Below are 23253 nucleotides of genomic sequence, written 5' to 3' on the forward strand. Positions count from 1 at the left end.
ATATGCGACTATGCTGTGGTGGAGTCGCATATAGCACGCAACTATGGTTTTTGTGCGAAAAAAAAAAACTTATCGGTGTTTTCACCACATTTCCCGGCAAATGAACCCCCTTCCCATGCCGTGAATCCATTGTCGTCGGCTTCTTCCTTTTTCCGATTGATTTGGTATGATAAGTGGTTGATTTGGTGTGAAAGATAGTGAAAAAATTAGATGATTCCGACTATCTTAGGGTGGTGGTGGTGATGGTGGTGGAAGAAGTATGGTTGGGGCGAAAAATTGAATGATGTCAAACATGTAAGTTATAAGGGTAAATGAGTAATTTAATACCGCGCCCTAAGTAATTTTATTGTGTCATTTAGTAACCCCCAACAAAACATGGGATGTACCGTATTGAAGTATTGATACAAAATGCGAGTAAGTGAGTGAAGCCCACACTGTGAGTATCACGAAATTCCAAGCAATATTAACCCCTCTTTTTTAGCTTATTCCTAACTTTTACTGCCCCCTACCCTGTCTGTCCTCACCCCTTTTCGACGCGTGTCCCTTTCATTGTTTCAGCCATTTCCTTTTGCCTTGTGTTTTAAGCAAATCACGATATTTTCAAGGAGCACTCGTCGGTTCAACAGTACCACATTGCTTGTTTGCTAATTTATCACTCCTAGCCCTAATTCTTGTGATTTGGATCCTTATTTAATTTTATGCAATTAGCTTACATTGTATAATTATATTTTATCACTCCTCTATTCTTTTTTATTTGGCATGTTTTATTTATTGCGCTTGTCAATGCATAATTTTAACTATTAATAACTTTAATTCTCTATAAATAAAAATTGTTAAAGTCATATACTTCGTATATACGAAGTAATAGTAATTAATGAGACAATAATTCCAACAAGATTCCACCTAAATAAGTTTTAGGTATTAGACCGTCAAATAATGGATGGTGAATAATGCAAAAGTCAAAGCACATCAAATAAAAAAAACACAGAGAAAGTGCTACAATAAGTTTTTCGTAATCTAATTTCGGATATTGTTCTTAACTCCTGCGGCTTAAAAATCTAAGTACATGCATACCGCAATAATTTTCATTATCTACTCAGACGTCCTAATTTATAATTACAGCTCTAACAAGTCAAATTTTTTGTTGCTAATTTCGTTTGTTTATAGAATAAAATAACTTTGGATGTATGATATACCCAAAAAATCATTCTATACCTTAAGTCAAATTCTAGGTATGCAAATTAAAGAAAAACGGTAAGAGCTCAAATGTAGTTATAGTTATGGTCATTTTTCTTACCTTATAAAATACAAATATATTGAAACATTATGTTATAGGATGTTATTACCTGTAGTTCATAAAGTCATAATTTCGTAAAATCATATTACCTCCGTTTTATATTATTTGCAACAATTTTACATAAAATAGAGATAAAAAATGTCTAATCGTTGTAAGTATTATGAAACGGGGTTAGTATGAACAGCAACTAGTTGATGCCCCGTTGGTAAACCTAAAGCAAATACTCTTTACAAAGTAAAATTGGACTGGATGAATAAAAGAAAAGGATGGATAGAAAACTTCACAATTTGGGCTGATTTGTAGTTTGTGAAAGATGTCTTGGGCCTTTATATTTTTTACAAATGTCCTGCTCTCTTATTTTATGGACCAGAATGGAGTTCAAATGTTACGGGCCTGTCACAAAGAAGCCCACTATATTTAGTTCTAAAGTTGTCTTTTTGTTTTTTTTTTTTTTTAAGAACACTTCTAATTTTATTTAGCCCGGCCACCTTTTTGTTAGAGAGCCACAACAACGGAGGAAAAAACCAATCCCTGAATATCCTGAAAAACGGAATGAAAGATCTAACCACTTGAGCTATCTCTCACTCTTTTAGCCCACCCCTTTTGTGACTCTACCATTCCATACACCACTATACCAGACTCATCACTCAACACTAGATTTGGTTATTGGGCAGGGTAGTACAAACTATACAAGTAAATAACAAGTGAAATCAAGTCAAGTCAATGTAGTTGTTGGTGAATAGCGGATCAATATTGGACTTAATTATACATATCATTTGTTTAACCTTATTTATTTTCTTTCACAGATTTAATTGATCATCTCTTTTATTTGCATTAACCTTGTCTAATAAAAACTATATTAACTATATATATTAGGGTTGATCAAAATTACCCGAAAAACCGAAAACCCGAAAAAACGATCCGTAACCGTTCCGAAAATTAGGGTACCCGATCCGATAATCATAACGGTTCGGGTACCCGTTCCGATAATTTGTTATCGGGTATGGTTATTGGGTATCATTTTAAAATTAACGGTTACCCGATCCGTTCCGATAAGCATTTTTTTGCCTTTTTTCCCTACTTAAATCTATTTTTTTTAAATCTAAACTCTTACTTTACTATATAATTATTTTATAATATCAATGATTTGCAATATTATTAATATTTGGTCAAAATTATATGATATCGTTGTTAATTAGTGGTAATTATATTATAATAACTACATAATTAAGTTTAATTATCATTACGATAACCGATCCGAAAATTCGGGTACCCGAACTTATCGGTTCGGGATATGGATATCATTTTTAGGGATTTTGGGTATCGGGTACCGAACCGTTAGTACTAACGGTACGGGTACCCGTCCCATGCTCACCCCTAATATATATGCTCATAAGAGATCGGTCTATTAAAAAGTCATTCAAGTATTGACCAAATGTCCACTACTATACCGTCCTTGATAGTATACTACAAGTGTATAAAGTAATGAGTATTGTACTTGAGCCTTTATGACTACCAAAAAAGATTTTTTAAGTTTTTTTTTTTATTTTTTTAAGTTTTTATTTTTTATTTTTAACTAGTATATTGATGTATAAATGTGCCAATGTATTTAAGGAAAAGGTTTTCAAAAAGCATAAATAAATTTTTTGTACTAGTCCTTAACCGATACTCAACTCAAATTAATTCACATATAATCGACATGAAAATTAGGTAGCAAATGTTAACTGATAATTATATTTTGTACGAGTATTTTTTATTTTTAATAAATATTACGCTCTATTAGGTTTATTTATTTATTTGGATGATAAACAAATTGATTGGATCATGCAAGATTTCAAGTCATTGTCAATAGAAATCTGTTATGGACCATTTTCCAATGTTGTTTCAGCATACAGGGAGATAAAATTCAAGATTTTCATAATTAATTTGAATAGTGAGCAAGCCTTAAAAGACCAACTGACCAAAATTAAAGAAACACCCCAAAAAAAAAAAGCCAAAACCCAAAACTTCAATAAAAGACAACAAAGTAATTTGGATCTTCTACGTACATTTGAACATCCCATCGACCATCAATATTTTTAGTACATGGAGATGAAGATGCAATCAATAGTAGTAGATCACACTAGCTAAGTAGCTAGCTATATAGTTGTACATTTTTGCTTGCTTCTTTTCAACTCTTCAACTAACTACTCAATGTTATGTATTACAATATCCAAGCAATTACAATCTACAACATTGTTTGTCCTGTTAAAGTTGCCATAACTCCACATTCCTTACCCGTTGATTGGGCAATTTTAGTTGATAGTTAAAGTGTCCACACCTCTATTATGATGAAATTATATCGATAAGACGATAACTAATAATTAAGTTACTTCTACTTACATTCTTAATCACGTAAGAAGAAATATAGCCAATTGACCAATTTCGTAAATAAAAAAGACCCTTAGCGACAATTTGGTAAAAAAACTTACTCCGGCGACAATTTGGTAAAAAAAACTAACCTTAAGCGGCAGTTTGGTAAATAAAATAATCTCAGGCGACAATTAACCCAAAAAATACAAAAATTTCCGATAAATTACTCGTGAATGCTTAATATAGTTCGTTTTTCTTGTTATTTTACCAAACCTTTTTTATGGAATAACAATTTGAAGAAAAAAAAACCGTTAAGTATCAATTCTCACTTAAGTTTCATACCCCTTATTAACGAATTTTTTTTAAAAAGGGGTTGGAAATAAAAAGGGATGACATGTAAATTCAAAATTTTAAATGGAAAAAATAAATTTAAGAACACAAAAACAAATTAAAATAGGATTTTTAAAGAGTTTGTTGGGAAACAATAGATTTTTTGGTCTAAATGTTGTCGGAGTTTATTATTTTTACCAAATTGTCGCATATTGTTAGCTTTTTTTACCAAACTGTCGCCGGAGTAAGTTTTTTTACCAAATTGTCGCTAGAGGTCTTTTTTATTTACCAATCTAGTCAATTAGTCGAAGAAATATTGTATTGGATCGAAAGTTTTACAAGTAAATCAGCTCAGTTTTAAATGTCAAGATTTTTGAAATTTTCCATCTTTGATTAAGAATCATTACTAGTAGATGTTTAGGCAAATCTCAGCTAGGACATCTAATAATCTGCTAGGTTTTGAAGGGTAATAACAATCATTCCACCAATAATATATAAAGCAATTAAGAATGATAATAAAGCATTAAATAATTAGTAAGTAAGCAATAAGTATTCGATAAGATCAAAGAGATGAGTTTAGAGATACAATACTGAATAAGGACAAGCCTCCTTGTTCAGCAGGGACATAGGTCCGTAGACAAAAGTAGAGTAACAACTTTTATTGAATTATGTGCGAGCGTACATGAATGTTATAATGTCTAAGTCTTTCTATTTATACCTAGGGATTCCTAGGGTTACATAGATATTCAGAATATATTCGAAATGTAGAGGATATTCTTGATTTATTCTGTTCCCTGTTCTGTAGGTGTATTCTTGACAAGTATCTTCTTGATTGATACTCTTGATCCTGCTTTCCTTGTTTATTCCAATCAAGCCGTTTTGTCTATTTTGCTGAATTCTTTGATCTTGGATTGGTGCCCTAAGTATACTGGGTCGTATATTAATACGGGCCCAACAATAGAGATTGTACTCATGACCTCAAACTATGAAAATAATCAAATGAAACCTCTACCAATTACATTAGTTGCGCTATTGATTAGTCTTACTGTAATGAAAGAAGAAGAAATGTTAAATTACATGTTTAGCTTAGGAGTCCACATTTTAATTTTTCCTGATATATGAAGAGTCATATGCTGATCTCAAATCTTAGATATCACTCTCCAAGATTTTAACCAATCTATCAAACATTCACATGAACGTTTTAAGCATCGAAAAACTATTTTCTAAAGCACAATATTATGTACTTAAATTAGAAGTATTCATTTATTCTTAATCAAGTATAATTAAATTTTAGAATTTCCGACAATGTAGGAATAGGAAAAGAATTTTCACACCTAATAAAGGATTTATATTTTCACCTTTCCTCTACTACATGCTACTCAACACCAAATAGTAAGCTACTAAGCTATAGTAGAAAGAATGACCCAGTGGCGTCACCAGGATTTTCGAAGTGTGGGTTCGAAACTTCCGAAATTTGAAATCATAATTAACAAAGGAATAAAAATACAATAATTAAATATTCAGTACATAAATAATTTCAAACTATGGATTACAAATAGATTACACATAGAAAAATGAAAAAAAAAAAAAAAAAAAAGCTATAACCGATAAAATCTGATCAAGCTAATACAATGGCAGAGAAGCAACACATTAAATAAATTACAAGTTAACATTAAAAAAAAAGCTACAATATTCTAATTAGCAAGTAAGCATTACATTGCACATATACTATTTAAACTGAATAAGCTACATACTATCATTGTTATAGAGTTAAAATATGGATTCAACTAGTCAAAGAGGCCAACAATCAGCACATATTAACTTAATGACGGAAAAATAATGATAATGGCCATGATATTTCATTGTATCCTTTCACGCATCGCTAGAGCTTAAGGACTTAACCCAATACATGGATCAACATCCCACCTTACATTTATTTCTCATTTGATAAGTTGCCAAACTAACCAAATAGGGATATTAAGTTCAAGTAGCTAAATATTATCGTTTCACTATCGAAGCTTTTCTCATTCTGATTGCTCACTTAGATTATTGTAGCAGATTACTGTCGTTAGCTATGGCTTGACAGAATTCTTATGTGCCGACAATAAAAATGTTCAATTCAATGTAGCTTAGTTAGAGTTAAATTGTGTAGTAGATTCATGTCACAGGATTAATTTCAATTTTTTATATATAATTAATCAGCAATACAAAACCATCACTGAACTCAAAATTATACAAATAAAATTATCAAAGAGTGTTCGCCAAACATCACTTAACTCAAAATCATGCTTCAAACACAGAATAATTAAAGGCCAAATTTTCACGATTGAATTAAAAATTAGCATATATTAAACATAACAATGTAAATAAATTATCTCTAAGATCTATAATATTCATCAATCAAACCCATATCAACGAAATAGCAAATGAAATTATGAAAACTAGAAGGCAGAAACGAAATACAGAAAATAGCATATGAATTGGCAGAAACGAAAGGCAGAAAATAGCATAGCATATGAAAATAGCATACGAAATACAAAAAAATCCCCAAATTGAGAACTTGAGAAGTAAATTAGATAATTATATCCAAACTTCAGCAATTTACAAAACATTGGCAATTCGTAAATCGTAATGTATATTAGCAATTGAATTTAGCATATGAATTTCAATTTTCAAGTATTCAATGATTTAGCAAAAAAAATCCCCAAATTGAGAAGTAAATTACATTTGCAAAAAAAAAAAATCCCCAAATTCACTTACCCCTACATACACCGATACACCATACACGGCTGTGAGGCTGGGTCTGGGTGAGTGGCTGGTGCGCTGCCGGCCTGCCGCTGCCGCCGTGTTCTGCTGACTCTGCTGCCGTGCTGCGCCGGGAAGAGAAGGAGGAAGAACGGGAAGAGATTAAGAGAAGGAGGATTGGAGGAAGAAGTTAGGGTTTTGCAATTTGGGGGAATGAGGAAGAGGAAAGCGAACTCTGGAAGCAGGAAAGCTCAGTGCTCAGGAAACAAAATTAAAAAAAAAAAGTGTGAGTTATGGGTTTTGAACCCACAAACTCTTGTGTGATGGGAGGTAAAAATAACCACTGGGCTACAACTTTACTTGTTGCCATATAATACACAAATATTCTATTTAAACCTATTTTGATTTTTTTTTTTTTTTTAAAAAAAAAATTTTTAAATTTTTTTCAAAAAATCAGTGGGTTCAATGAACCCACTTGAACCCACCCTAGTTCCGCCCCTGACCAACGTATAAACTTTTGGATTATAAACTCAAAAAGTAGGTATACCAATAGGCTTTCATGATAGGTTGGTCCAAAAGCTGATATTGATCTTTGACTAGCTTCTTTACACTTTTATACATCAAGTTTTAATTAATTAATTACAACTTTATAGTAGAATTTTTTGATTACTTGTTAAACCCCACATTTTCGCTAATTAAACATAATAAAGAGCCCCCCTTGTCGTGTCACAAGGTGACATCTTGTTGTTAACATACTAAGCTTAGTGATATGATTAGCAATAATAATCCAATGTAGTATCTATTTATAATAATATAAAAATGTAATGTTTTAAAATCCAAATATATTGTTGCATGATTACATATCATAGTGACATAGTTGCATATTACTAGCTACTAGCAAGCAAACGTCTTAGAATAAGGAAATTGTGTTTCCTAGGTTTTTGACTACGCACGAGTGGTCATAAATACACATATATCATACTATAGACTATAGTATTATGATTGAGCATCGATGTCCAATTAATTTATTTAGTCAAAGATAAAGTTCAATCAATTAATGAAGGGCTATTTAAATCGTGAAAGATGATCGTGTGAACGGTGATGCAAATACTTAGGGTCTGTTCTCATTGACTGAAATAAACTAAACTGAACTAAACTGGACTTATTAGAGCTGAACTGAAAATAATCTGATGAGAACATACCCTTAAAATTGTATAAATCTAATACTTCTTACATGTAATGAACTAATGAAGTAGATAAAAAAAAATTGTATATCCATACAAAGTATATATGTCTTGATTACAATGTTAATGAAATTTGACTTGAATCTTATTTGTAAGACAAATTTTAATTATAATGCTGAAATTGAATGAAACTTATGTAACTAACGCTCAATAAATTATTTAAAACTCACTTTTCTATCAGTGTATTGTCTAAAGCACAAAAAGGTACCATGCATATTGAACACAGCATGAATCAATAACCACTTTGACACTTTGTTCTTCATACCACCAATTTAAGGGTCTCTTTTGATCTACTGCACTAATTGAAGTTGAACTGAATTGAACAAAAGTGATTGAAGCTAAATCGAACAGAAGTTAGGTTAAAGATAACACATCCTAAATATAAGTAGCAAATCTATACAAGTACGACATGTTCACATTTAAACAATCCACTAATATAATTTCATACAAGTTTGAGGGCAATGCAATCTGCTACCAAGTGAGATAATTGTTGCACACTTGCACTTAATATATTTTTACTATTATCATAACTCATAAGTAGTGTTACTATTTCTAATTTAACTCTAGTAAAATAAGTGGCGGATGAACCAAGCAAATATAGAGATTGTCAAATGTGGGAGTTGAGGAGATTTCAACTACTCAAATATTTAGCTAGTTTACATTAGTCACGCATTATATTCTTTGGTTGAGAGATGGTCTCATTTCATGTATCGTAAGAATCAATAATAAGATTTGTAGAAGTTTCAAATCTAATTTAGATTTTTTTAAAAAAAATAAAAATAAAATAGGGTCTAATTATGGTAAAATTATGGTCTAATTTAGTTTCTCCATTGATACTTCTATGACTTATAAATTATCTATACAACCTATCTGACCATCATATACCTTTTTTTTTTTTTGAAACAAACCATCATATACCTAATTAATTTGCATTATGTTACCAGCATTAGATTCAATATTTAACTAATAAAGTTCGTAAAAATTAATGTGGGAAAATATATGAAGTATTACATAAAATATGTTTAATTCAATTTATTCGGACTTATTCTATCTATGTAAAAATAAATAAATCATTTCTAAAAAAAATTGCTTGGACCTATACATGTTATGTGTCCCATTCATCTAAGAGTAATTAATATTCAAGCTGACAAAATATTTTATAATCCATATCACAAATATATAATACCGGATTATTGGGGCTTGTTCACATTTACTTAATTTCAGTTCAGTTCAGCTCCTAATTTCCTCTCTCATAAAATATTCATTTCAGCTCCAATCAGTTCAGTTCAGTTTAATTCAGTAAATGTGAACAACCCTTGATCTATTATATATTGATTTATATGGGACGTTACTAAATTAGATCAAAGTCATATTCTTAGTATAGTGTGATTCATAGTTTGTACTACCTCCGTTACAGGTTATGTGCAACAATTAAACATTTTCCCTCTCTGCTTTATGTCAAATCGTTGCACATATCCTGTAACGGAGGTAGTATATATACTCTTGTGATAAAATCAATCCACAAAAATGAAATTGATTATTGTCATGCTAATTAGTAAATTAGAGGCATAAATAAGTCATATGACATCTATAAAGACTAAACAAATATGATTATCAACATCCGTAAAACACAAATTTGTAGAATTAACTCAATAATAAATGACTTGCTATTATAAGTTGTATGAAAAAATCACACAACAACGTAAGCTACTAATTATGGATTTTTTTTTAATTTATTTTTATTTTTATTTACAAATAGCCTGAGGTACGTGGCATGTAAGTATGAAAGCTTGAAATTGAACATTGGTTCATTTACCTACCGTACCACACGGTTTGGACAAGCATCGAACGGCGCGGTATAACCCCGTAATGAAGTACCACCATTCACCATATAGAGGCATAGTATAGACCATACTTGCTACTTTCTTCTTCTGCCTACATTCTGTTTACGTGGTACTACACCTACTCCTCTACTATACATCACCATTTTGTTTGCCCTACACTATATGATTGTTTGTCAATAAATCATTCCATCTATCCAAATTAAGATTGACCTTATTCTAGGGTAATTATTGTATAACTTCACTTAATAATGGAGTATAAGCATATAGTTAAGTATGGTCGCTTGAGGCTTGATCGGTATTATTACGCTAGGTTAAGTTCAGCTTAGCGTTTTTTTTTTTTTTTTTTTTTTTTTTTTTTTTTTTTTTTTTTTTTTCAGAAGTTCAGCTTAGCTTATATGCTTAATTCGAAATAAATGACCGGATCAGATTGAAATTTTGATTTATTTCGTTACTTATTGCTAAATATCGATCTTTAACTTCATATATATTTCAAATACTTATGCAAATTTCATATTTTAAAAGTACAAATTATGTCGAAATAAATCTAATGTAGTAATTTTAATATGAAGAAGTGATGCATGTACAAATTATGTCGAATTTTAGTCAAATAAGAAAAATCCAAGTCAGTCAAATATGAAGGTGTTTTTGTATTTCAATTTTGAAATTGTAAGTCATGTACGACACACGATTACTTATCAAATTAGTTGTCCTTATTATTAAGGAAGTTTTAGATTTTAACACCTCACAAAAACGCAAAAATTGATTTTAATACCTCCATAAAAAAAATGGATTTTAACACCAGATAAATTTCTACAAATTTGGTATTACCACCACTTAACTGATTCTGTTTAGAAATCCGTTAAGTGGGTCTATAAGCCACGTGTCATGTTATTATTGGCCAAAAAAAGAAAAAAAAAGAAAAAAAAAAATTAAAAAAAAAAAGAAAAAAAAATAAAAACCTAAAACTACCCAGCCACCACCACAGCACCACCCCCGCGCCACCGCCGCCTTCCCCCCAATTCACCACAATCCTCCCCGAAACCACCACCCATGTCGCACCACCACCCCCAACCACCTGAACCCTCCCCCTCCCTTTCCCGCAACCGTTACGCCCCCAAAACCACCAAACCCAAAACCCTCGTCCCCCCTAAATGGCCACGAATCCGGCCTTAAAAGGCCGAAATCGTCCGGTTAAGGCCACTAATCCCCAAAACTGGCCGATTTCGGCCTTTTAAGGCCGGATTCGTGGCCGTTTAGGGGGGACAAGGGTTTTGGGTTTGGTGGTTTTGGGGGCGTTACGGTTGCGGGAAAGGGAGGGGGAGGGTTCAGGTGGGTTGGGCGTGGTGGTGCGACACGGGTGGTGGTTTCGGGGAGGGCTGTGTTGAGTTGGGGGGAAGGCGGCGGTGGCGCGGGGGTGGTGCTGTGGTGGTGGCTGGGTAGATTTGGTTTTTATTTTATTTATTTATTTATTTATTTAAATTTCTCTTTTTTTGTAACAAATAAAATGCTGACACGTGTTATTGTGGGCCACAGTTAACAGAATTTTCGGATGGAAACCGTTAAGTGGTGGTAATACCAATTTTTTGAAAATTTATCTGGTGTTAAAATCCATTTTTTTTATGGGGGTGTTAAAATCAATTTTCGTGTTTTTGTGAGGTGTTAAAATCTAAAATAACCTACTATTAAATCTTGGCAAAACACATGACATGCAACAACGAATGAACTCACTACTCATTGCATCACCTATACAATCAACTAAAATTAGTTACTCCGTATTGATCAGTAAATATCATGTCGCTGGTTGATCATTGTATATGCAATTAAGAATTCAAAATGAATATGAAACCAAAAATTGGATACACACCATCAATTGATTTAATAAGCCATTTAGCCAATAGTCATAGGGTAATATGTGCAAGTGTGCAACAAATTTGCATATGCATGTAACTAACGTTCCATACACCTCATAGGAATTGGAATTGGGGAATTTACTTATTATCTCAACAAATTAAGACGTCACCTAATTAGTACGATACTCTTAAATGTTTTGGGTGTTCTGTTGAATGCGCAAATTTCATTACATACTATTCTCTAGTTTGAATGATATTTGTCGCTTCTTTTTATGGTAAGATACAAGATTTATAAGTGACAAACAGCATTTTACCACTTTCATGTATGTGCAATTTGCACTTATTACGATGACATAGAGCCTAAATCATGTTTTAGATTATTTAGCAACACGGAATATGTCATTTTGCGACCATATTTATGTGATAGACCTGCGCATGAACGCTCTATGTGTTGCAACCTAAATTATATATTTTCGGAGCAAAATTCTAAATTATTATCGTTAGTAGAAAATTACACGATGGGTGCATTGAATCAATAAAATAATTTTTTTTTTTTTTTGTAATGCTTACATAAAATACGAAGTACGGAGTAAGTAATTGTTGATAGAACTATTTTAGACACAAAAATTTGTGTATATCCTCTCTGTCCTAAATTAGTTTGCCTAATCAATAAGTATTTGGTGATAACCATTTTACTTTGGTGTTTAAATATCATTTACGGAGAATTATCTTAATCAAAAAGCTAGATGTGAAGAGAGATGAGTGTTGGGCCAAGGGTAGAGGCCTAGAGGGGAGAAGTAATAAATGATAATGACCTTTGTTAAAATAAAATTCAACTATATTAAGACGGATTAAAAAGAAAAGTATAAAAAAGTTAATTAGTTTTAATTTTATCGCATATTTAAACATTAAAATGTAGCTACTATGGAAAAAAAAACCACTAATCAAAATAAACTTATTAATCACAATTTGTAAACTATTTTGTTACTATGTATGTTTATCTAACGGCAAACATAAAGTAATACATACCAAAATAAAAACCACTATTAAAAGTAACGGGGTGATTTGTGTTTAATAGAACTTGTGGGCGCCTGGCGATACTACCAATAAATACACTAAAACATGAGTTGGCAATCGACAATCAACAATCAACATTCAACAAATGTATCTCCTATTGGCAAGAAGCTTTTCAGTTATAAACTTTAAATGAATGAATAGTAATCTTTCTAATTACACAAACTTAGAATCCATAAATTAAGCAAATGATGAGTCCTTTTCACCAAAATAGAGAGATCAAAGCTTATAATCTTTGTTAAGAGATGATTTTGCATATTTTGCCCTCTACGCAGCTTCAAACACGCAGCTAAGGGAGGCAAGTTTAGATTGACCCTAAAGGACACGTTCCACATTCTCCCTATTCCATACTTTTCTTTGAAAAACCATTGAATAATTTTTTTGTTTAAAAAATAAAAATAAAAATACACAAATAAATGTGAATGAATACGGAGTACTAGTAACAGTCTTTGCTAACAAACTATAGTCTAAAAGACTAAAACAATAAAATTTAAAAGCTAAAGGTTTACTTCATGACATCATAGAACATTTCCTATAACTGTTACATGCTCTCTTTGACGAAATTAGTTATAAAGAGATGAAACTAGCAAGTTAGATGTAATGGTAAAAGTTGGCTACTGAAATTGAGAAGTTAGCTGATTGCATGAGCTGTTTGGACTGTAAAGTCGTGTTTTTTCATTCTTTAATATGTATACAATGGTAAGCGATAAATCCAACAAATTCAAGTAATTTGTTATTTTTTTTTGAAAGAAAAAGTATTATTTAAGTCACTAAACTTATCAAAATAATTAAAGATATATTGATGTAGCTCCATGGTTTCAAAAGCTTCTCAATTAGTAAATTCCTAATTTTTTTCATGATAAATTCATTCCAAACAACACTAATTATTCAAACACATTAAAAATAAATGTAGCCTAACAATTAATGGATTACCAAATAAAGCCATATAAAATACAACATATATCGAAAATGACATAATTGTGTAGATCTCAACTAATAGGAACAGAAAAATAAAAAGAATTTCTCGTGAGTTAAAACCAGTTGGTAACAACCAACCAGATAACACTGTCACATGATATTACAAATTTACAGTAACGGAAATACCTCATGTATCACACATATGCAACATAAATAAAAATCACCAAGAGTTTAAGAAGGTGCAATTATAAAGAAAAGGGACTTTGAGAGAGACATAAACTCAAAATAAGAGAGAGAAAACAAAAAAAAATAAAAATAAAAAAAGCATGTAATGTAAAGTGCGGTGCCTTGGGTTAAACTAAGCTAGGACTTATCTCATGTTTGCTTCACGTAAGCAGCTAAAATGTGTCTTTGCTTTTTCGCGTGGCTTTAAAGATTTGTCCTCCTCCTTCTTCCTCTTCTTCTTCTTCCTCTACTTGAACATTTCATTTCTCTCAACCCCAAAAAAAAAAAAAAATATTTACAAAAAATTTAGTGAGAAAAAAAAAAAAACATCATTCATCCCTAAAAAAACAACCAACCCAATAAAACACTCACCTACTTTTACATACACCCTTCTTCTTCTCTTATATCAACCCTCTTCTTAATTCATTCACCAACAAAAAATAAAATTTATGTAAGAACCCTAGTTAAAAAAAAAAAGTCGTTTTTAATATTGATTTGTACTGAATTGAATTAAATTGAATTGAAGTGATCGTTACAATGAGTTGTGCAAACCCTGGGAGTAGTAGTAGCGGAGGGGGAGGGGGAGGAGGAGGGAGTGGAGGAGGAGGAAGTGGCGGTGGCGGACCGTGTGGTGCTTGCAAATTCTTGCGTAGGAAATGTGTGGTAGGGTGCATATTCGCCCCGTATTTCGATTCGGAACAAGGGGCTGCTCATTTTGCAGCGGTGCACAAGGTGTTTGGAGCAAGTAATGTGTCAAAATTGTTGTTACATATTCCTGTGCATAAGAGGCTTGATGCTGTTGTTACCATTTGTTATGAGGCTCAAGCTAGGCTTCGTGACCCCGTTTATGGTTGTGTTGCTCATATCTTTGCTCTTCAACAACAGGTACCATTTTATTAATTATTTATTTAATTAATTATATATCCGAAATTTAAATTTAAACTTTGTGGAATTTTATTTTTCAATCTAAATTGGTTGAAATTCAAGTTGTTTTTTGATGAATTATGGTGTGGTTGTATGACATGTATCTTGGTGGCTTTGTCCTTGTTTTTTTTTTGATGGGTTAAGTTGTTCAGAACTCATTTTCATGAAGCTCTATCACTTTTGAATTAAATTTAATGTACAAGCATTTGATTTGTGTACATACTTGTATTAATTAATGATTTGTTTAAATGGTAAAGTCTCGTGAGGTATGACTAGTAATCTGTTTAATTGTATCATTTTCTTGTGTAGTTCATTTGTAACGACTAAAGATAACAGTTGTCTATTGCATGTAATAATGTTCTTTTACCAAAAGAATATGTGGTATTCATATTTAACCAACTAGTTTGTTCAAATTTTATTAAAATCAACGGGTGAATTTATGTTTAAAAGATTCATTTTCATTCCTATTTTTCTAGAATAAAAAAAATCAATTTTTTTTTAATTATTTACGCGTGAAATTTTCCTCCAAAAGAAAATCATGTAATCCCCCAAGATTTAATTTATCATAATTAATTAAGATGCTTACTGACTTTTTTCTTTTTAATTTTTTTTTTTTTATAATCATTCATTGAATATTTAAAATTGAGTCCATTGTCCTTGTTCATATAGATGACATACAGGTCACATTTTTGTACAGTTTCATCTAATACATATAATCGAATTAAATGCAATTGATCTAATTCTCTCTTATATATAGGATGCATCTATATATAGATTTAGAACACAGTGGCGTCACCAGGATTTTCGAAGTGTGGGTTCGAAACTTCCGAAATTTGAAATCATAATTAACAAAGGAATAAAAATACAATAATTAAATATTCAGTACATAAATAATTTCAAACTATGGATTACAAATAGATTACACATAGAAAAATGAAAAAAAAAAAAAAAAAAAAAAAGCTATAACCGATAAAATCTGATCAAGCTAATACAATGGCAGAGAAGCAACACATTAAATAAATTACAAGTTAACATTAAAAAAAAAGCTACAATATTCTAATTAGCAAGTAAGCATTACATTGCACATATACTATTTAAACTGAATAAGCTACATACTATCATTGTTATAGAGTTAAAATATGGATTCAACTAGTCAAAGAGGCCAACAATCAGCACATATTAACTTAATGACGGAAAAATAATGATAATGGCCATGATATTTCATTGTATCCTTTCACGCATCGCTAGAGCTTAAGGACTTAACCCAATACATGGATCAACATCCCACCTTACATTTATTTCTCATTTGATAAGTTGCCAAACTAACCAAATAGGGATATTAAGTTCAAGTAGCTAAATATTATCGTTTCACTATCGAAGCTTTTCTCATTCTGATTGCTCACTTAGATTATTGTAGCAGATTACTGTCGTTAGCTATGGCTTGACAGAATTCTTATGTGCCGACAATAAAAATGTTCAATTCAATGTAGCTTAGTTAGAGTTAAATTGTGTAGTAGATTCATGTCACAGGATTAATTTCAATTTTTTATATATAATTAATCAGCAATACAAAACCATCACTGAACTCAAAATTATACAAATAAAATTATCAAAGAGTGTTCGCCAAACATCACTTAACTCAAAATCATGCTTCAAACACAGAATAATTAAAGGCCAAATTTTCACGATTGAATTAAAAATTAGCATATATTAAACATAACAATGTAAATAAATTATCTCTAAGATCTATAATATTCATCAATCAAACCCATATCAACGAAATAGCAAATGAAATTATGAAAACTAGAAGGCAGAAACGAAATACAGAAAATAGCATATGAATTGGCAGAAACGAAAGGCAGAAAATAGCATAGCATATGAAAATAGCATACGAAATACAAAAAAATCCCCAAATTGAGAACTTGAGAAGTAAATTAGATAATTATATCCAAACTTCAGCAATTTACAAAACATTGGCAATTCGTAAATCGTAATGTATATTAGCAATTGAATTTAGCATATGAATTTCAATTTTCAAGTATTCAATGATTTAGCAAAAAAAATCCCCAAATTGAGAAGTAAATTACATTTGCAAAAAAAAAAAATCCCCAAATTCACTTACCCCTACATACACCGATACACCATACACGGCTGTGAGGCTGGGTCTGGGTGAGTGGCTGGTGCGCTGCCGGCCTGCCGCTGCCGCCGTGTTCTGCTGACTCTGCTGCCGTGCTGCGCCGGGAAGAGAAGGAGGAAGAACGGGAAGAGATTAAGAGAAGGAGGATTGGAGGAAGAAGTTAGGGTTTTGCAATTTGGGGGAATGAGGAAGAGGAAAGCGAACTCTGGAAGCAGGAAAGCTCAGTGCTCAGGAAACAAAATTAAAAAAAAAAAGTGTGAGTTATGGGTTTTGAACCCACAAACTCTTGTGTGATGGGAGGTAAAAATAACCACTGGGCTACAACTTTACTTGTTGCCATATAATACACAAATATTCTATTTAAACCTATTTTGATTTTTTTTTTTTTTTAAAAAAAAAATTTTTAAATTTTTTTCAAAAAATCAGTGGGTTCAATGAACCCACTTGAACCCACCCTAGTTCCGCCCCTGACCAACGTATAAACTTTTGGATTATAAACTCAAAAAGTAGGTATACCAATAGGCTTTCATGATAGGTTGGTCCAAAAGCTGATATTGATCTTTGACTAGCTTCTTTACACTTTTATACATCAAGTTTTAATTAATTAATTACAACTTTATAGTAGAATTTTTTGATTACTTGTTAAACCCCACATTTTCGCTAATTAAACATAATAAAGAGCCCCCCTTGTCGTGTCACAAGGTGACATCTTGTTGTTAACATACTAAGCTTAGTGATATGATTAGCAATAATAATCCAATGTAGTATCTATTTATAATAATATAAAAATGTAATGTTTTAAAATCCAAATATATTGTTGCATGATTACATATCATAGTGACATAGTTGCATATTACTAGCTACTAGCAAGCAAACGTCTTAGAATAAGGAAATTGTGTTTCCTAGGTTTTTGACTACGCACGAGTGGTCATAAATACACATATATCATACTATAGACTATAGTATTATGATTGAGCATCGATGTCCAATTAATTTATTTAGTCAAAGATAAAGTTCAATCAATTAATGAAGGGCTATTTAAATCGTGAAAGATGATCGTGTGAACGGTGATGCAAATACTTAGGGTCTGTTCTCATTGACTGAAATAAACTAAACTGAACTAAACTGGACTTATTAGAGCTGAACTGAAAATAATCTGATGAGAACATACCCTTAAAATTGTATAAATCTAATACTTCTTACATGTAATGAACTAATGAAGTAGATAAAAAAAAATTGTATATCCATACAAAGTATATATGTCTTGATTACAATGTTAATGAAATTTGACTTGAATCTTATTTGTAAGACAAATTTTAATTATAATGCTGAAATTGAATGAAACTTATGTAACTAACGCTCAATAAATTATTTAAAACTCACTTTTCTATCAGTGTATTGTCTAAAGCACAAAAAGGTACCATGCATATTGAACACAGCATGAATCAATAACCACTTTGACACTTTGTTCTTCATACCACCAATTTAAGGGTCTCTTTTGATCTACTGCACTAATTGAAGTTGAACTGAATTGAACAAAAGTGATTGAAGCTAAATCGAACAGAAGTTAGGTTAAAGATAACACATCCTAAATATAAGTAGCAAATCTATACAAGTACGACATGTTCACATTTAAACAATCCACTAATATAATTTCATACAAGTTTGAGGGCAATGCAATCTGCTACCAAGTGAGATAATTGTTGCACACTTGCACTTAATATATTTTTACTATTATCATAACTCATAAGTAGTGTTACTATTTCTAATTTAACTCTAGTAAAATAAGTGGCGGATGAACCAAGCAAATATAGAGATTGTCAAATGTGGGAGTTGAGGAGATTTCAACTACTCAAATATTTAGCTAGTTTACATTAGTCACGCATTATATTCTTTGGTTGAGAGATGGTCTCATTTCATGTATCGTAAGAATCAATAATAAGATTTGTAGAAGTTTCAAATCTAATTTAGATTTTTTTAAAAAAAATAAAAATAAAATAGGGTCTAATTATGGTAAAATTATGGTCTAATTTAGTTTCTCCATTGATACTTCTATGACTTATAAATTATCTATACAACCTATCTGACCATCATATACCTTTTTTTTTTTTTGAAACAAACCATCATATACCTAATTAATTTGCATTATGTTACCAGCATTAGATTCAATATTTAACTAATAAAGTTCGTAAAAATTAATGTGGGAAAATATATGAAGTATTACATAAAATATGTTTAATTCAATTTATTCGGACTTATTCTATCTATGTAAAAATAAATAAATCATTTCTAAAAAAAATTGCTTGGACCTATACATGTTATGTGTCCCATTCATCTAAGAGTAATTAATATTCAAGCTGACAAAATATTTTATAATCCATATCACAAATATATAATACCGGATTATTGGGGCTTGTTCACATTTACTTAATTTCAGTTCAGTTCAGCTCCTAATTTCCTCTCTCATAAAATATTCATTTCAGCTCCAATCAGTTCAGTTCAGTTTAATTCAGTAAATGTGAACAACCCTTGATCTATTATATATTGATTTATATGGGACGTTACTAAATTAGATCAAAGTCATATTCTTAGTATAGTGTGATTCATAGTTTGTACTACCTCCGTTACAGGTTATGTGCAACAATTAAACATTTTCCCTCTCTGCTTTATGTCAAATCGTTGCACATATCCTGTAACGGAGGTAGTATATATACTCTTGTGATAAAATCAATCCACAAAAATGAAATTGATTATTGTCATGCTAATTAGTAAATTAGAGGCATAAATAAGTCATATGACATCTATAAAGACTAAACAAATATGATTATCAACATCCGTAAAACACAAATTTGTAGAATTAACTCAATAATAAATGACTTGCTATTATAAGTTGTATGAAAAAATCACACAACAACGTAAGCTACTAATTATGGATTTTTTTTTAATTTATTTTTATTTTTATTTACAAATAGCCTGAGGTACGTGGCATGTAAGTATGAAAGCTTGAAATTGAACATTGGTTCATTTACCTACCGTACCACACGGTTTGGACAAGCATCGAACGGCGCGGTATAACCCCGTAATGAAGTACCACCATTCACCATATAGAGGCATAGTATAGACCATACTTGCTACTTTCTTCTTCTGCCTACATTCTGTTTACGTGGTACTACACCTACTCCTCTACTATACATCACCATTTTGTTTGCCCTACACTATATGATTGTTTGTCAATAAATCATTCCATCTATCCAAATTAAGATTGACCTTATTCTAGGGTAATTATTGTATAACTTCACTTAATAATGGAGTATAAGCATATAGTTAAGTATGGTCGCTTGAGGCTTGATCGGTATTATTACGCTAGGTTAAGTTCAGCTTAGCGTTTTTTTTTTTTTTTTTTTTTTTTTTTTTTTTTTTTTTTTTTTTTTCAGAAGTTCAGCTTAGCTTATATGCTTAATTCGAAATAAATGACCGGATCAGATTGAAATTTTGATTTATTTCGTTACTTATTGCTAAATATCGATCTTTAACTTCATATATATTTCAAATACTTATGCAAATTTCATATTTTAAAAGTACAAATTATGTCGAAATAAATCTAATGTAGTAATTTTAATATGAAGAAGTGATGCATGTACAAATTATGTCGAATTTTAGTCAAATAAGAAAAATCCAAGTCAGTCAAATATGAAGGTGTTTTTGTATTTCAATTTTGAAATTGTAAGTCATGTACGACACACGATTACTTATCAAATTAGTTGTCCTTATTATTAAGGAAGTTTTAGATTTTAACACCTCACAAAAACGCAAAAATTGATTTTAATACCTCCATAAAAAAAATGGATTTTAACACCAGATAAATTTCTACAAATTTGGTATTACCACCACTTAACTGATTCTGTTTAGAAATCCGTTAAGTGGGTCTATAAGCCACGTGTCATGTTATTATTGGCCAAAAAAAGAAAAAAAAAGAAAAAAAAAAATTAAAAAAAAAAAGAAAAAAAAATAAAAACCTAAAACTACCCAGCCACCACCACAGCACCACCCCCGCGCCACCGCCGCCTTCCCCCCAATTCACCACAATCCTCCCCGAAACCACCACCCATGTCGCACCACCACCCCCAACCACCTGAACCCTCCCCCTCCCTTTCCCGCAACCGTTACGCCCCCAAAACCACCAAACCCAAAACCCTCGTCCCCCCTAAATGGCCACGAATCCGGCCTTAAAAGGCCGAAATCGTCCGGTTAAGGCCACTAATCCCCAAAACTGGCCGATTTCGGCCTTTTAAGGCCGGATTCGTGGCCGTTTAGGGGGGACAAGGGTTTTGGGTTTGGTGGTTTTGGGGGCGTTACGGTTGCGGGAAAGGGAGGGGGAGGGTTCAGGTGGGTTGGGCGTGGTGGTGCGACACGGGTGGTGGTTTCGGGGAGGGCTGTGTTGAGTTGGGGGGAAGGCGGCGGTGGCGCGGGGGTGGTGCTGTGGTGGTGGCTGGGTAGATTTGGTTTTTATTTTATTTATTTATTTATTTATTTAAATTTCTCTTTTTTTGTAACAAATAAAATGCTGACACGTGTTATTGTGGGCCACAGTTAACAGAATTTTCGGATGGAAACCGTTAAGTGGTGGTAATACCAATTTTTTGAAAATTTATCTGGTGTTAAAATCCATTTTTTTTATGGGGGTGTTAAAATCAATTTTCGTGTTTTTGTGAGGTGTTAAAATCTAAAATAACCTACTATTAAATCTTGGCAAAACACATGACATGCAACAACGAATGAACTCACTACTCATTGCATCACCTATACAATCAACTAAAATTAGTTACTCCGTATTGATCAGTAAATATCATGTCGCTGGTTGATCATTGTATATGCAATTAAGAATTCAAAATGAATATGAAACCAAAAATTGGATACACACCATCAATTGATTTAATAAGCCATTTAGCCAATAGTCATAGGGTAATATGTGCAAGTGTGCAACAAATTTGCATATGCATGTAACTAACGTTCCATACACCTCATAGGAATTGGAATTGGGGAATTTACTTATTATCTCAACAAATTAAGACGTCACCTAATTAGTACGATACTCTTAAATGTTTTGGGTGTTCTGTTGAATGCGCAAATTTCATTACATACTATTCTCTAGTTTGAATGATATTTGTCGCTTCTTTTTATGGTAAGATACAAGATTTATAAGTGACAAACAGCATTTTACCACTTTCATGTATGTGCAATTTGCACTTATTACGATGACATAGAGCCTAAATCATGTTTTAGATTATTTAGCAACACGGAATATGTCATTTTGCGACCATATTTATGTGATAGACCTGCGCATGAACGCTCTATGTGTTGCAACCTAAATTATATATTTTCGGAGCAAAATTCTAAATTATTATCGTTAGTAGAAAATTACACGATGGGTGCATTGAATCAATAAAATAATTTTTTTTTTTTTTTTGTAATGCTTACATAAAATACGAAGTACGGAGTAAGTAATTGTTGATAGAACTATTTTAGACACAAAAATTTGTGTATATCCTCTCTGTCCTAAATTAGTTTGCCTAATCAATAAGTATTTGGTGATAACCATTTTACTTTGGTGTTTAAATATCATTTACGGAGAATTATCTTAATCAAAAAGCTAGATGTGAAGAGAGATGAGTGTTGGGCCAAGGGTAGAGGCCTAGAGGGGAGAAGTAATAAATGATAATGACCTTTGTTAAAATAAAATTCAACTATATTAAGACGGATTAAAAAGAAAAGTATAAAAAAGTTAATTAGTTTTAATTTTATCGCATATTTAAACATTAAAATGTAGCTACTATGGAAAAAAAAACCACTAATCAAAATAAACTTATTAATCACAATTTGTAAACTATTTTGTTACTATGTATGTTTATCTAACGGCAAACATAAAGTAATACATACCAAAATAAAAACCACTATTAAAAGTAACGGGGTGATTTGTGTTTAATAGAACTTGTGGGCGCCTGGCGATACTACCAATAAATACACTAAAACATGAGTTGGCAATCGACAATCAACAATCAACATTCAACAAATGTATCTCCTATTGGCAAGAAGCTTTTCAGTTATAAACTTTAAATGAATGAATAGTAATCTTTCTAATTACACAAACTTAGAATCCATAAATTAAGCAAATGATGAGTCCTTTTCACCAAAATAGAGAGATCAAAGCTTATAATCTTTGTTAAGAGATGATTTTGCATATTTTGCCCTCTACGCAGCTTCAAACACGCAGCTAAGGGAGGCAAGTTTAGATTGACCCTAAAGGACACGTTCC

General features: G+C 31.6%; 1 protein-coding gene across 1 annotated transcript; it reads left to right on the top strand.

The window, feature by feature from the left end:
• The first annotated feature begins 14416 nt into the window (after positions 1-14416).
• Positions 14417-15130, top strand: LOC110714314 (LOB domain-containing protein 18-like). Its single transcript, XM_021892818.1, has 2 exons — positions 14417-14764; positions 15113-15130. The coding sequence occupies exons 1-2, from the start codon at positions 14417-14419 to the stop codon at positions 15128-15130; spliced, it is 366 nt and encodes a 121-aa protein (XP_021748510.1).
• The last annotated feature ends 8123 nt before the right edge of the window (positions 15131-23253 follow it).

This window comes from Chenopodium quinoa, unplaced genomic scaffold (assembly GCF_001683475.1).
Source record: "Chenopodium quinoa cultivar QQ74 unplaced genomic scaffold, ASM168347v1, whole genome shotgun sequence".
Classification (NCBI taxonomy): Eukaryota; Viridiplantae; Streptophyta; class Magnoliopsida; order Caryophyllales; family Amaranthaceae; genus Chenopodium; species Chenopodium quinoa.